The 15,664-nt window shown below is 39.1% G+C and overlaps 1 protein-coding gene and 3 non-coding genes across 4 annotated transcripts; 2 read left to right on the forward strand and 2 right to left on the reverse strand.

Annotated features, from left to right (window-relative positions):
- Positions 1-253: 253 nt before the first annotated feature.
- Trnay-gua (transfer RNA tyrosine (anticodon GUA)) lies at positions 254-339 on the reverse strand. Its single transcript is given in 2 exon segments — positions 254-289; positions 303-339. It is a non-coding gene; the product is annotated as a tRNA-Tyr (tRNA).
- Positions 340-1,306: 967 nt separating this feature from the next.
- Trnay-gua (transfer RNA tyrosine (anticodon GUA)) lies at positions 1,307-1,391 on the forward strand. The gene is given in 2 exon segments: positions 1,307-1,343; positions 1,356-1,391. It is a non-coding gene; the product is annotated as a tRNA-Tyr (tRNA).
- Positions 1,392-2,136: 745 nt separating this feature from the next.
- Trnay-gua (transfer RNA tyrosine (anticodon GUA)) lies at positions 2,137-2,222 on the forward strand. Its single transcript is given in 2 exon segments — positions 2,137-2,173; positions 2,187-2,222. It is a non-coding gene; the product is annotated as a tRNA-Tyr (tRNA).
- A 438-nt stretch (positions 2,223-2,660) lies between these two features.
- LOC144649846 (DNA replication licensing factor mcm4-A-like) lies at positions 2,661-14,873 on the reverse strand. Its single transcript, XM_078509441.1, has 21 exons — positions 14,755-14,873; positions 13,235-13,538; positions 12,379-12,460; positions 11,784-11,990; positions 11,446-11,625; positions 11,192-11,246; positions 11,018-11,089; positions 10,161-10,331; positions 9,944-10,028; positions 9,590-9,736; positions 9,187-9,275; positions 8,329-8,431; positions 7,783-7,843; positions 7,229-7,344; positions 6,843-6,936; positions 6,312-6,466; positions 5,778-5,895; positions 5,095-5,194; positions 4,669-4,810; positions 3,732-3,942; positions 2,661-3,136 (listed from the first exon to the last, which is right to left on the reverse strand). The coding sequence occupies exons 1-21, from the start codon at positions 14,807-14,809 to the stop codon at positions 3,041-3,043; spliced, it is 2,643 nt and encodes an 880-aa protein (XP_078365567.1). The 5' UTR covers positions 14,810-14,873; the 3' UTR covers positions 2,661-3,040.
- Positions 14,874-15,664: the final 791 nt, after the last annotated feature.

Below are 15,664 nucleotides of genomic sequence, written 5' to 3' on the forward strand. Positions count from 1 at the left end.
GTGAAATAAAATACGGTACTGAAAAAGTTAGAAATTAAGCAAATCTATGTTACGGAAGTCCTTCGTTTCGCGAGATAAATTTTTCAGAATTTATCGCTCAGGCTCATTTCTCCACCCAAGTATTTATAACCTTAAAAAAATAAAATATTGGAGACCGTACTTATATAAAAATTTCGCTGCTATTGAACTCTAACGAGGAAAAAAAAAAGAAAACTACAGGGCTAAATAAGAAAAAAAAAAGAAAAAAAAAATGTCCTTCGAGCCGGATTCGAACCAGCGACCTAAGGATGACAACTCAAGCTCTACAGTCCTCCGCTCTACCAACTGAGCTATCGAAGGATTGGATACGTGTTTCATCGAAATTAAGTTAGCCATTCTAACAATAGAACGCACACAACCGGAAGAGTCTGGACCAGGGTCTAGACCTGGTCTGGACTGTACACTAGAAGTGATTTTAAAATACAACGAAGTTCTCGTGCATTGTAAACAAAACAACAACAAAACAAAAACAGCGACAAATATTATTTTCCCTGACTTTCAATACTTTTCATCGCATTTCTGTTGTTTTCTTCCAATATTTTTTTTTCATATTTTTGTGGCGTTGTTCTGTCCTCTCATTTTACTTCAGAGATTCTTGCTGACAGCATGTTGAAATAAATTCAATGATACGTGACACAGTGTTGTAAATCTCTTTTTAGTGTTTTTCTAAAACAATAGTTAGTTACTACGTTTAAACGTACAAACGTTTCGGTCTTAGCCCTTCTTCAGCATTTCAAAACACTGAGGGGTTAGTTACGAAAAGTTTGTACGCTTTTTTTCTTCTAAACGTTCAAATTTATGGAAACATGTTTCCATAATTGTTAATTCCTTGTTTTTGCATGTTTCTGTGCCGCCCGTAGACACGAAATTTTTCTGCCGTGTAGCAGATGCTATTTGACAAACGTTTCGGTCTTAGTTCTTCTTCAGCATTTCAAAACACTGAGGGGCTAATCCCGAAAGGTTTACGTTTTTTTTTCTAATTGACACTTAAGCCCGGCAAAACGTTCAAATTTATGGAAACATGTTTCCATAATTGTTTCCTTGTTTTACCATGTTTCCATGCCGCGCAGAGACACGAAATTTTTCTGCCGTGTAGCAGAAGCAAATTTTTCTGCTCGGAAACGAAATTTACGCTGGAAACGATGCTCCCGGGGTGACAAAACTGGGTAACATTGGGGAAACATGCGCGCGCTGTTTCTGGAAATTCGTTCCCTCGTTGTGCCATGCCTTTAAGTGCAATTTTCTTGTGAATCCATGCCTGTCCGATCCTTCGATAGCTCAGTTGGTAGAGCGGAGGACTGTAGTGGTACCAGTTAATCCTTAGGTCGCTGGTTCGAATCCGGCTCGAAGGAGAATTTTTGCTTATTTTTGTTCCACTGTTATTTCTTTGGAGGGATTTCAGCTTTTCCGTTTCTTTCTTTCTTTTACTTTTCTCTTATTTTTATTTTCATTTTTTGCTAAAAAAATTTCACCTTTCGTTATCTTGAAGGGGCATCGAACCCCCGAGCACAGCGTTTTTCTTCGCGAGCACCAACGTTGACAAAAGCTAGCCTTGCGAGCAACGAGAACTTTTCAAAAGCTACCTACACTAAAAGCCGCGCGTGCGAGCACTTGTAAAAATTTGCAACACGAGCAAACGAGCACCCACTACAATTTTGCGAGCATTCTCAGCAAAAGCCTAATTTTGCAAGCGCACTGCAAAATTTTGAGGGAGCGTTCATGACCCCATTCTTGAGCGAAAATTATTTTCCAAATTTAACACTTCTGATGGGCGTTTAGCCGAGCGTAAAATGGGTATCCTGAGTTAGTCTAATAAGTTGATAATACATTTATATTTAAAACAAAAATGTGAATTATTTTTTTAGAAAAGATATTTTTTCTTTTGTGTAAAAAACAAGATCCCGTGTTTTCTAGACCTCGTTAACCCGACACCATGTACTCCGACCTCCCGTTGTCCACTGATACGGTTGTTGTAAATCCATTTCTAATCCAATCACATGAAATTGTCATTTTAGGGCAATCCCCTGACCTCTGGGAGTTGCACAATACAAGGATAAGACAACTTAAACGGTTATTCGCTTTTACATGCATACCAACCCTTCGATAGCTCAGTTGGTAGAGCGGAGGACTGTAGAGGTCGAGAAGTTATCCTTAGGTCGCTGGTTCGAATCCGGCTCGAAGGAGTACATTTTGTCAAACGGTGTATTTTTAATCGTTGTATTTTAGAAACCTTTCATTCCCTTTTCACTTCTTTTTCAAACGTCTCCATATTTTTTTATACAGCTTCCAGATTATTTATTTTCTCACTTTTTCGGTAGAGCGACAGATTGAACCACCTATCGCAGCTGGAGGGGTATATATGCATCTGTGAAATTCGTGCATTTAGGAGGTTAAACTTCAATTTTATAGCAAGGAACAAGCTTGCTGATGCCTATAAAACCTTTTTTTATCCAGCCACACGCCTTCGTTTAAATTCATTCATTCATTGAATTCATTCATTGAACGGCGTTGCCCAATCCACAATACCCCCACCCACCACCCTAACACCACAACCATGCCTGAGGGTTGCACAGACATAAGACTTTCCTTGGACTGTGTAGAACGAAGAAAGGAAGCAATCATTCGCGTCTTGCAAATGGCTTTATTTCTTTTGAAAAACAAGTACATACCATTACAAATTGAAACTACCTTTCTGGGAACCTTTTTCACAATACCGACAATAAGTTTACAAATCAGGAACTTTCTGTTGAAAAGGTGAGGGGTAACAAGCTGGCGGGCGTTTCTCTCCGTTTGAAATTATCTCACGTTGCAGCGAAATTGCATTTTTAATCTAGCTCAAGTGGCTTTATTGCGCGATTTTCAACGCCGATGCGCCTTTTACCTGCCACACCAGAAGCTGAATTCGATAAACAACGCATTAAATATACACATGTACAGCCTTATTCTTGTCCGAGAATAAACAAGTGTTTTTCTTTTCCAGGAAATATGTTAACTGCTGTCATTACATCAGACGAATGGATGTTCTTCCAGTCACTATTAAGAAATCTTCATCTCGCAAGATCTTCAGTGCATCTTCAAACTGCTCTCGGGAAATTGGCTGAAATGAAAATAAAAGGAATTAGGGAAAAAACTAGCTTTATGAATAAAGAACAGGCATTAGCTTGACCTTTCAAATGAAAGAAAAAACGTTTGGGTACAAGAGCAGTCCAAAGAAGTTTGAGTAAAAACAAAAAATTACCAACAACCACCGCTTCCGTTACTATATAAAACGTAACAATCTGATTAAAAAAAATGCACTTCTCTAAATTGTATGTAAGTGCAATCGAGATTGAAGCGCTAGCATCGACAACTTTTTCTTCTGGGCTTTTTACGAAGGTAAAAAAAATGCACAAATCGAGGGCTGGTGATAGATACCATCTTTTGGTAAATAATTTACCTTCACGTTTTGTAGAGGGAAGACGGATTATTTGATAGTGCTGCAATGTATTTTCACCTTACAATTAGAAGTTGGAAAATACGAGTCTTTGCTATCCTTGTTTTAATATTTTGAAAATTTTATCTAGTCGTTCTGCTGTGGTGAGAGGGCCAGTTTTCTAACCAAACGGGAAAAAAATTGTTGTTGAGAAATATAGTCTCTGGTTTGAACTAAAGACTGACAGCAAAGTAAGCTAAACAGTAAGCTCTTCACCCACCAGATCAGAAGCTTCTTTAAGCTCCTCGTAAGTCTGTTGATACTTGACACTAGGAGCTTTGCCTTTGCTCTGTAACAGTTCTTTGAGTGACTTGGCGATCTCAAGGCGACGTTTCCTGTCAGACACGCTCAGACCAGTTGTCAGGATGTTGATGTCAATCAGTCCTGTCTTGGGGTCAGTGGCTGACTGTTTCAGAGCTTCACGGTGAAGTCTGTGGGTAGGAAGATATCAAGAGACACTAAGCATTTACTCAAGAAACGATGTTGTCAATAGCTAAATAAATCTGTATTTTAGGTTTTAAAAAATATCAAACACATTACCAATATTAATATTGTTCATTGTGCATCAAAATAGAAAATGCACCTAAAATACTTAGGAAACTGCGATGAGCGCCAAAAGTGTTGAGACACTTTTTTTGAGTCACTTGGACAAATTTTACCCTTCACCCCTTCGATATAACCCCCTCCCGCCGAAACAATGTTGGATTTCAAAGCTGTGCTCTTGGGATAATTGCAGGGTGCCCGACGGCTCCTATGTAAGGACTCTTGGGTGCCCAGCCCTTAAAAGCTTTTATGATAGCAAAGTTATCTAAGTCACCCAAAAGCAAAAGTAAGTCGCCTCTGGCACCAAGGCCCTGCTAGAGCACAGCCCTGGATTTACTATCCGCAAGACTTGGCTCGTTTGTGTACAACATTGAAAAAGGGGAGGGGGAGTGGTTCACAAACTGCAACCGGTTTTTAAGTGGAAAAATAGGAATGTTAAATTTAGTATTAATTTCAGCAAACCGTCTCAGGGACTTTTGTCACTAATTGTGGGTCGCAGGTTGATCTGTATCCCATAGATGGGCATTGGCATACCCTCCCACCAGTATTTAGGAGAAAAAACAGTGTACCAGAAGCAAGTTCCCAAGTATGATTTTTAAAGAACTTTAACATACCTTCTGGCTTCCTCCACATCAACATTTTCCACTTTTGCAGAGAGCCTCATCCTAGCATGCGCTTCAGCCAGACGAATCAATGACTCAAGCTGACGAGGATAGGCAGTGACTGCTCCACGGCTACTACCAACCTGACGCATCTCTGTAAACAAACAAATGAAGAACTTTTACCTCTACTGTAACTGCTCTATTTCCCCCTAGGATCAGAACAGCAATGCAATTCAATACTACTCCAACTTCATGATCAACAGACCTTGTAGCAGAGGGAGAGAGAGAAGGAAGGGAAGGGAAGGGAAGGGAACAGGGGGAGGGGGGAGGGAGTGACTGTGAAATTGTTAGTTTGCTTTGGCTGTTGTAGAATGTTTGATGATCTCTCAATCAACTGAGTGTTCCCATTCTGACAGTCAGAGGTGAAAGGTTTCTTACCCACATAAGCCTGGATGAGATACTGAGCTGCTTCCTCACTGAGTTTAGGATTCACATAAGAACGAGCATAAGCAATGTAGTCCTTGAGTATACTCATGTCCTAACAACAAAACCAACACAAACAAGGTCAAGTGGCTGCAAGATCAATTATCTACACCCTTTATTACAGATTGTCAACTAGTCTAGGTCAAACAAAACTAAAAGTAGACCAGTTCAAACTCGTGGTCTCATTTGAAACTCTCTTCTGCACTCAGTAAATCATTTTTCCCATCATTTTCTTTCTTCCATTTCTATATTTTCCTAGTTGATGTCACAGTTTAATTAGTGCAAGATTTCTAAAAATTGCAAAATCAAAATCAAATTTGAACCTGCTCAAGTTTTTCTTTCGAATCATCATGCTGTGTACTGTTGAAATGGTCGGAGATATTAGCTGTATAAGCTACTCTGAAATGCGAGGGTAAAAAACATGATGATGATGATGATGATGATTGTCTCTCATGTGGTTCATGCTCATTGAGCGTTAAAAAAGTCATTGTTTGGCCTATGTTTTGGTTCATTTTTTTCAAGCCATTTATAAGATTTGATGGTATCAGACAATATATCTACCAAAAGTTGATGGTGAGTGGAAATAAAAAGTTGATTCTTAGGGATAAATAGGCATCATTAATTTTGATCAAGCTTACAAGATACTCCTCTTCTTCCTCTTCTTGTGTCTGATGGTATAATGACACCAAATGAGTTGCTAATCTGCGATCATACAACTCATCTTGAGGATCAAGCATCAGAAAGATCAAATCAAACCTACAGACAAACAAAAAACATTTTCATCATTAGCATATACCACACAAGTGAATAGTGCTATTCACACGGGCTGTTTGGTTAACTCAGAGGTGACTAGTTTTGCAGCTCGGTAATAATCCACCACTATTCACCACCACTTAAGTGAATAATTGTTAACTAGAAATATATTTAGTCTTTCCATCTACCCACTGCCAAAGTTTCAATAAAAATTATTTTGTGTTTGAATCCTTTAATTAAAATCTTTTTTTTTCAGATGTCTTTATATAGACTAACTATTTTTTTCTCAGAAGCTTGAAAAACTCCAATCACAGTTGCAAGAGTCTTGGTCTTCATCATATTCAAAATGATGCCTTCAATGTCTTGGTAAGTCAATGGTTTATTCAACACACTATTCTACACCCTTCGATTATCTTTACCTAGAAAGCAGGGTGTGTGGCAGCTGGATGTTTTCCACTGTTGTCATTTTTGGATCCCACTGTGATTTCACTGGATTAGCGGCAGCCAGGATTGATGTCCTTGCATTCAACTGACAAATAATACCAGCCTTGGCTATTGACAAAGTTTGTTGTTCCTTGGAAAAAAGAAGTTCAAAAAATGGAAAGTTGAAAATAAGATCCTAGGTTCCATAAACAGGAGGAGGAGGAGGAGGAGGAGGAGGTTGAAACACAAGAATATGCTGGGACAACATGACAACTCCTTGCTAGTTTTAATCTCCCTACCCTCAAACTCCCTGGGTTTAATTTTATAGCCTGTTGTTTTCAATAAATTGTTCTTTTGCACTAAACTCGTTGCATACTTACTTTTGTATCTACAATTATGAATTGGATGTGAACAATGCCATTCTGTTCAACAGACCCTTTTCTGATAGCCTTAGTAATTACTGGTAGATCAGTACATCTGAAGGAATCTTCTTCATAGGTGAAACCAATCATTGCATGTACACTTACCATGACTTCATGAAGGACTGCTCTGGTGCTGTCATTCATCTTGTCAAACTCGTCAATGCAGCAGATACCATTGTCACTCAATACAAGAGCACCCCTATTGATCATGAACAGTATGTGGAACTATTTTTAGAAATGACGAGAGTCACAGAATGCTTGTTGCTGTTGTTGTTCAGCAGTGTAGACTTGTAAATACTTGAGCTTTATACTGCAGCTCAGGTTTATACAAAATTTCAAGTTCCCCCTCACTTGTTTGTTTGCATTGGGCTTTAATAAAAAGATGTCCCACCCTGACCCAAGACTCAGTTCTTGGGCACAGGATTCAGAAGGAAAAAGGTTAACAAAGGCATTAATGTTACACAAAATCAAACTGAACACCAAGCACTCACGTCTGTAGCACCAGCTGCCTTGACTCTGGGTCTCTTGTCACATAAGCAGTCAAACCTACAGCAGATGAACCTTTGCCAGATGTGTACTGACCACGAGGAACAAGGTTATGCACATACTAAATGACAAAATGAAATGAGTAAGTTTACAATGCACTTTGGCTGACTGTTCACCGTGACCCTACTCATTTTAAAACCTCTCCTAACCGCATCAAAGTAAACAGTTTCCCTCCTTACCCCATGAACACAAGTGAGAATCCTCCTTCTAACCCCTCCCTCTCCTCATCCTTCCCTTTCCTCATCACATCAAAGTAAACAGCACCCCCTCTTTACCCCATAAAAACAAATGAGAATCCTCTTCTTAGCCCCTCCCTCTCCTACCCACACAACTATCAAATACAATATTTTGAACCAGCTCAAAAAATTATGTTTTGTATTGTTCATTCTCAGAGAGACTTAGAAAATTTGAATAGCTCATTCACTTGCAGAATTGTAATGTAATAATTTTTGTACTTTTTGTGCCAATGATCAAAGCTAAGGATAAGAAGGCTATTTACCTGTAATAACTGCGACTTGCTAGTTCCAGGATCACCACAAAGAAGAATGTTGACTTCTGACCTAAAATGAGAACACAATTTATGAACAGACATCAAAAAGGCCCTTAAGAAACTTATATACATGTATTTGTAATGAAACAAACAAAGCACAAAGAAACTTATCCCCTTTTGACAAGCAGGTGTTCACATTTAGGGATTAATTGTGCAATGCAAACACCCTTGAGTATCAGGTTTACAGGTTCATTTCAACATCATTTCTCATCAGCTTGACTACGAACATACACGTTTAGTCTTGTACTGTACTGTTGAGTTTTCTTACCCCACCCACCCACCTGGGGTGATTTTATTGATGTTACATATGGGTGGCAGAGAGGTTAAGTTTAGGCATTACCACAGTTGATTTCTTGTAGTTCGATTTCTTAATAAACTTCTCTCTGTGCCAAAAACAAAACGTGTTTCTTTTTCTTTGCATTTGGGGGTCTGTTGAGGAATTACAACTGATAATAATCCCCACAGCAAACTACTATCAAGGCAGACTATACAAACCTAAACTTTCCTCTTCCAGTCTCAGTAAAATCCTTGTTTGCTCCTCCAAACAGTTGACAAAGGATTCCTTTTTTAATGTCTTCATTTTCATAGATGCTTGGGGCTACAAGATTCGAGAAAAAAATTAACATGCTAAAAGATATGAAGCCAGATGGTCCTTCAGTTTGTGTAAGAAAATGCAGTGGGGTGGGTGTAGAGAGGATGGACTCATATATGCATTACACGTTTCAAAACACAAGTCCTTTTGTCATTAATTCAGGTATTCTATCCAAGACATATTGACAGTCGACCAACAGTCCCACCCTCACTGCCAATAAAGCTTATAATGGTTTCGGAAGCATGAAGAGACTAACAGATTGCTGGTACCCTTTTACGGCATGTACTAAAAGCCCCAACAACAAAACAAAACCACTGAAAAAACGAGATGGCCGATACAAGCAAAATGGGGGAGCAGGGAGGCGCAGTGGTGAGAGCGCCGCCTCCCACCAATGTGGTCCGGGTTCGATCCGGCCAGGACCATATGTGGGTTGAGTTTGTTGTTGGTTCTCTCCTGCCCGAGGGTTCTCCGGGTCCGGTTCCTCCCTCCACAAAAACCAACCTTCTAATTCCAACGACGGGACCGAGGGCCACAGGTAAGGTTCGGCAACCCTCGTAAAACAAAGTTGATTTATTTATTTTTATTTTTTAAAATGAAATGAAATCACCGAAACAAACAAAACCCATTAAAATTATTGAGAGCTGAACAGGCTAATTGGAGTGCTATATTAGGCACACTGGAGTGGAAGGTGCACAATTATTATTTTTTTTTTTGAAATTTAAGTTGGTAATTAAGGCATTCTAAACTTGATTATTACTTACCAAGTGCTTTTGCAAGTCTTTCATAGATATCAGGTTGTTTTGACAACTGTTGTAGCTGCTCAACCCTTTCTTGAGTGAATGACACAACACTGAAATATAATAAAAAGAGCAAAAATATAAGTCAGTTTACATTAAAATCAACCATGGATTAACAATGTTCCAGACTCTAGTTGTGACAGAAAGTTTAGAGAAAGGGATAATTACAGCAAGGTGCCCAAATGTGTGACCACTTTTAATTTATTCACATTCTTTCATGCAGATTTAATCCAATCAGAAGTCAACTGCAAGGTTTCCACGGCTTTTGATTGGATTAAATCTGCACGAAAGAATGTGAATAAATAAAAAATGGTCACACATTTGGGTGCCTTGCTGTAACAGTTTAATTAAAAAAAGAAGTTCTTACCCATCAGGATCTTTGGAATAGAGCCTTTTCTTGTCTGTTTTCTTGAAATGAATAACATCAATGTACGTCTTGTAAACAGCCTTCACATTTCTTTGACGTGGATTTACACGCATGGGAGTGGCTCTATAAATTCCAGTCACTGTGACCCTAATGAGAAGGAAAACAAAAAAAAAATAAAATAATTGATAAATGTTTGTACCACTGACCCATCAAAGTATGTGAGCTGGAAAGTACTGGAAACTGTTGTGAGCCTCCTTAAGCAGAGATTCATAGAATTTGAATATATTGACTTGTATCAACTGAATGATCAATAATAATAAAAAAACTGAATGATCAAAAAGCTGACTTATTTACCTGTCTCCAGGTTGCACGGCATCTACCAAGTCATTGTGAGAGAACAGCATGATGGTATGCGGAGTCTGACCAGGAGGCATATCATCTGATAATTAAATAAAGTAGTAATACTTTTGTTGATTAGTCTGTAAATAACCCAGCTCCCGGCTTTAATCTTTATCCCTGTATTACTCATTACTTGCCCTTGACAATGGTAGTAAAAGAAAGTGCCATTTACCTGGGGACTCCTGTAGTTTTGTGATCTGTTTGTCCGTGTACTGTGACCTGTTGTGAATCAACACCATGCTGTGGTTTGTGTTGCAGTTGCGGCAAAGCGCAGGTTCAGAAATACGACCACGATCTATCTCCACTGTTACTGAAGCATGGCAGACGTAACACTGGAAGAATGCTGAGGAAAAGAAAACAAACCATGTTAGGAATCCTGTCACTTTGTGAACCTATCTGGTGACCCCTGCTGTCATTTACCACAATTTTCGCTGATTTAAAACAGTTAAGGGAAAAAACCCAGGTCTAATTGCACAGGATAAGTAAAGCTTACTCTTAGGCAAGGGAAAAAAAAAGTATTTGGTTGCCCGGTGGGGAAGTGAAATTAGCTTCAGTAGTCTTGTGAGTCTGAGTGACAGCATGAAACATTTAAGTCGGGACATGTGAAAACTGGACTTTACTGACCCCAAGGGCAAGTGGATTTCAATTTTTTTCTTATCCTGAATAATGCTTTACAATTCCATCCTGTACAAGAAACTTCTCTGAAACCTGCGCACAGGATATATGTGTAATGTCTTCCGATTGGTTGTAGAAAGTTGCAACCTAGTAACAACCAATCAGAATTACTACACTTGTGACCAAAGTGCTACAAAATCAGTACGAGAATGTGTTGTTCTAAAAATATCCATACCCCTCCCACGGTTTTTTGTTTATCCCCCCCCCTTCTGTAATTTTTCTCCTTTTTTTTTTTAAATTTTTTTTTTTTCCCCCCCTTTTTTCCTCGGGGGGGGGGTTTTTAAAACAATACATATGTGGCATGGAGGTTTGTTTTGTCAGGCAGCTAGCAAAACATTGTTACTTAGCCAATACCTTCTCTCATCTCTGGAATGACTTGAGATGTCCTGATCACCATACCACTGATTGTAATCAGAGTGTCAATGTCTATAAAAAATACAAAATAAAAAAAAATTATTGTAGCAGAACAAAATGCTAAGTATAAACTAAATCAACCATGTATATAACTTGCGCTAAGTTTATTCTCACCTTCAGGGTTCAGAGATCTCATATTCTTGGTTTTGTCAACATTGAAAGTTCTGACCTGTAAAAAAATTTGCTACGATTACTTTCTTTGATGAAGAGCATTAAAGATTTTAACAAGTTCTCAGTTGAAATATGACAAAAGTTAGTTTGACTGTGAGCACTTTGTGATGAAATGGTCCATAACTCTTTCAATCTCAAATGAATTTAGCACATTAAACAAAGTAAGTAGTAAATGAATGATTAAAATTGCCTTTCACCTGGATTTGATGTTGTAGTTGAGCGTCAGGATATTTTTCAAAGAACACCTCATTGACAGCCATGTCGAATGTGGGAATCACTTCTTGTGGATAACAGATAAGTTGTCTGTACAAGTCAGCGTCAAACGTCTTCAAATGACCACAATCAATGTTCAAGAAAGGCGTCTCCAATACATGAATCTGTGGAAAGCAAGCTATGGTTAGAAAGCGCCACTTTAATCATGGTTACCACAGACATCACTTTTCAATGTTCAAGAAAGGCTTCTTTCCTACATGAATCTATGAAAAAGTTCCAGTTAGACAGTGCCACTTTAATTTTTTTTAAACAAGGTGTTTACCTCATCAAGACGTTGCATGTAGACTGGTAGCAAAGGATCAAACCCTTCACCCATATCCTCAGCATCTTCGTCAACAAATTCCGAGATAAATTTTCTAAATTTCTCCTTTGTTACACTAACAACAACATCGGTTCCCCAAATAACGAGTGCAGGGGCTGCAGCAGCATCGCTTGTTGGTCCAGTTGGCTGGTCAGTGGTATCAGTGGGCTAAAAAGGAATAGGAATGTTAAAAAACTGGAATATCTTGTCAAATCACAAGGCCTTCAAAGGGGGTTCGCTTTGTTGCTTGTTTTCAACCCACCTGTCACCTTATTGGTGAGGGAAATGTTGTCGCTGTCACAGATATATACCCTTTCAGTGCTAGTTTCTGTCAGCTGTCGGAGCTCTAGAACAAGATTGTTACTACATTTTTAGCTATTTTGGGGCAATGTTGCCTGTTGCCAAACCCCTTGGAAGGCGTCAATAATAAACCATAAAACTACTGGCACGAAAAATGCAAACAAAACAAGGTAAAAAGAAAGTGAAGTATGTGTTGTCTGCAATTAGAGTTCTTATTAATCTGACATGAAGTTAATATTTATTTATTGATACTTACTGGTTGATTCTCCCCTAAATTAACTTGACGCATGCGCCTGTCACTGCGAATATCACTGCGATGTCGAATAGGAGTACCAGCCCTAAGCTTTTGTTAAGGAAATGACATAAAAAAATTGCAGGTACATTTGTTAATAACAAATGGACCAGTTGCTAAAAGCATCGACCTGGATCTGGAGAGCACTCTGGATATTCATGCTCACCCAATTTTTGAAAAAAATGATTTGTTGGATTTTATTGCGTAAATTTTATATAAAGAAAGATGCGCGGGAAAGAAAATCGAGCGCGGCGACCCGGCCCCCAGACCGGATCTGGGAGGCGGGCGATCGGGACTGTCTGTCATCTGTTGACATCATCTTTCGATATTTACCATTTATTATTTACTACAATAAATTTCATGTCACAATTTTGCTGGATTGTAATGGTCTGTTTATTTCATACACCCATGGAAAACAAAATATTTTATTTAGAGAAATAATGAAAAGTGCTCCAGAAACAGTCAGTTATGTCTATATACAAACTGATGAGGTACCGTTGAACCTCGTGGTTTCGAACTGTCAAGGGAAACATAAAAATAGTTCGAAATAGCCAAAAGTAAATTACGGAAGGGCAAATCCAAGGGAAAAGGGTTTTAGTTCGAAATAACAGGGAATTTAAAATAACTGAGTTCGATCAGCAGGGTCTAACTTCACTTGAAACTTGACTTCTTTCAAAATAAAGTGATCGTCCAGGTGTAAACTAGCCCCAAAGAAGTTGTGAAAAGTCACCGACACAATTACACTAGACAAACAAAATTAAATAGGTGCCTACATTATGTCATTGTCCAGAACTTGAAATATTTTATGTAGAAAGGATACACACTTCCATGTGGAGTACCAGCAGCTCTTGAACTAGGTGTAGCATAGTTAAGAGGGGAACTCAGATCTATTTCACTAGTCTCAAGCCCTCCTCTGGTTTGAGGTGACGAGAACTGTGAGCGATCTTGATCCTGTGGCCCATCTGTTGGTGATGTAGGTGCTAAGGGTAGTGGGGACGATGGCTCATCTACACGTCGCCGTTGAGATGGGGGCGACACGGCAGGGGCCGCTGTTGGAGATGAGGCCCGTGAACCTCTGCGGCTGCTACGAGTACTACGAGTACTGGTTGTAGAAGCATCAGATGCTGAACAAACAAAAAATTGCACGTATGCTCTTACTAAATGATGGATAACTTATTTCTCAATGTGAAAGAAATTAATCACTCAGTGTCACCAGGGGGGGGGGGGGACAGGGGGGTCTGCACCTCCCGCCTCCCGTACCTTTTACTCCCGCTTCCCGTACCTTTTACTCCCGCCTCCCGCCCCTTTCCGTAGATTTTCTCCATGTTCAGTCATCGTATAAATGACGAATTCACTGTTTCTCCGGTCCCGCCACCTAAGAATCCCGCTTCCCGCCCTCTCTCCTCCCGCTTCCCGCCTCTTTCTCCCGGGCTCCCGCCCCCTGTCCCCCTCCACTCACCAGCTTCCCAGGGAAATGATTTTCAATTTTGCATGTAGCAAAATGGTTAGAGAATCAAACCAGTTTGTGGAAGGTTGATCAAATTCTTCTGAAACCACTGGGACAATTTTTCCCATGTAGCTAACTGACTAACATATCATTCTAATTGAATTCTACCAAGTTTCACATTAAACTTGAAATTATGTCATTCCTTTGTAACTTACTGTATTTTCCTTCAAAAATCAATATCAATAAGTTTATACAAAAGAAATAATTTATCAACTAAAACAAACCGTCTTTGTACACCAACGAATTCTCACAACAAAAACTCGGCGAGATTAAGGTGTTAAAGGTACGCCAAGCATAATCAGAAACGAAAAATAATTTCCAAACTTATGACTTGGGTTACAAAGATCACCATGTTTCGTGGGCAAATTCAATTGCAAATGAAAAGGTAATAATCGTCATCAAGATTCCAATCTTTAAGAAACCTGTCAAAAATAAAATCAGTGAAGAAGATAGGCGATGCAGCAAGGAGCTGAATAATAATGTACAAAACAAAATTATTGATCGCAAGGTATGTGTGCATATTAAGCTTATATTTCGAAATGGATTTTTATTTTTAACGTTTTATATCTCGCTTTGCAAAGATTCGATCACACCGTACTGTAAAATCGGTTTTCTTTCAAAACGATCACGCCTGAGTCTAGATGACGTCTGTTTGCAGGAAATATTGCATGAAGTTTGCTTTGACATCGATCGAATAAATTTCGATAACCTCGTGTGCAAAATAGATCGGCATATTTTCGCCTATAGAATTGCTTTAGCGAATGTATGAGCCAAGAAACTGAAAGATGCGTAAATCAAACTTGCAAAATAAGGGATAACAGTGAATTACTTACGCGGAGGGCTTGCTCTAGAGCGCTTTCTTCCTCTCGGTGTCGAAGGAGCAGACATTTTGTTTCTTCGCTTCAAACACGATCAGCAGACTCACGTGTCGAAAAGCGCGGGAAATAGATCAGGTGACCGACAGACTCGCAAGGGATTCTGGATGCATAAGGGTGCGTTTCTTTGGGAAAATCCAAAATTGGATCATTGATCTCAGATCACACGGATACTTTGCTCCCAAAGAAACGAAGAATCCGAAAACGGATTTTTTGCCATGACAACCCTGTAAACACATTTCGCACAGAACATAAAATATCAGCACAAATTTATTTTTCGTCGAATGTATCCTGGCTAAAATAATTTAAGCATACAAAATCTTTTACAAAAACCACACGTCGAAGTAGATCTTCTTTAGCGTTAGGCACAATGTGGCGAGAAAGCATCTGAGAGCGAAGAATGGTTGCGAAATGATCACTGCAAATTTCACTCGTGACAATTTCAAAAGGATATAACTTCCGTAAGCACCCAGTGGCTGTTCTAGAAAACCTGTAGCTCGTTTAAAATGATACTACATACCTATCTGAAGCTACCGTTTCCTTTTATCGTGAAATATTTTTGCATTTTGATCGAAATAACCGCCTAAAACTTTCCGTATGGCAGTGTTTACAAAGAGCGGACCTGTATTTTCACAGCAAAGACCGCTGGGCCAAGGTACTTTTTTCGAATCCTTTCCCAAAGAAACGCACGGATCATGAATCCTAAAAATCCGGATTCAGATATGATCTGATGTATCCACTCGAAGTGTGGATTCTTCAGATCATTGATCCAAGATTAATCCATTTTCGGATATAGGTAAAGAAACGCAAAATCCGTTTTTGGATCAAGAATCCGGATTTGGATTTTTCCCAAAGAAACGCACCCTAA

This window comes from Oculina patagonica, chromosome 4 (genome assembly GCF_052425735.1).
Source record: "Oculina patagonica isolate OP01 chromosome 4, crgOcupat, whole genome shotgun sequence".
In the NCBI taxonomy this organism is placed as follows: domain Eukaryota; kingdom Metazoa; phylum Cnidaria; class Anthozoa; order Scleractinia; family Oculinidae; genus Oculina; species Oculina patagonica.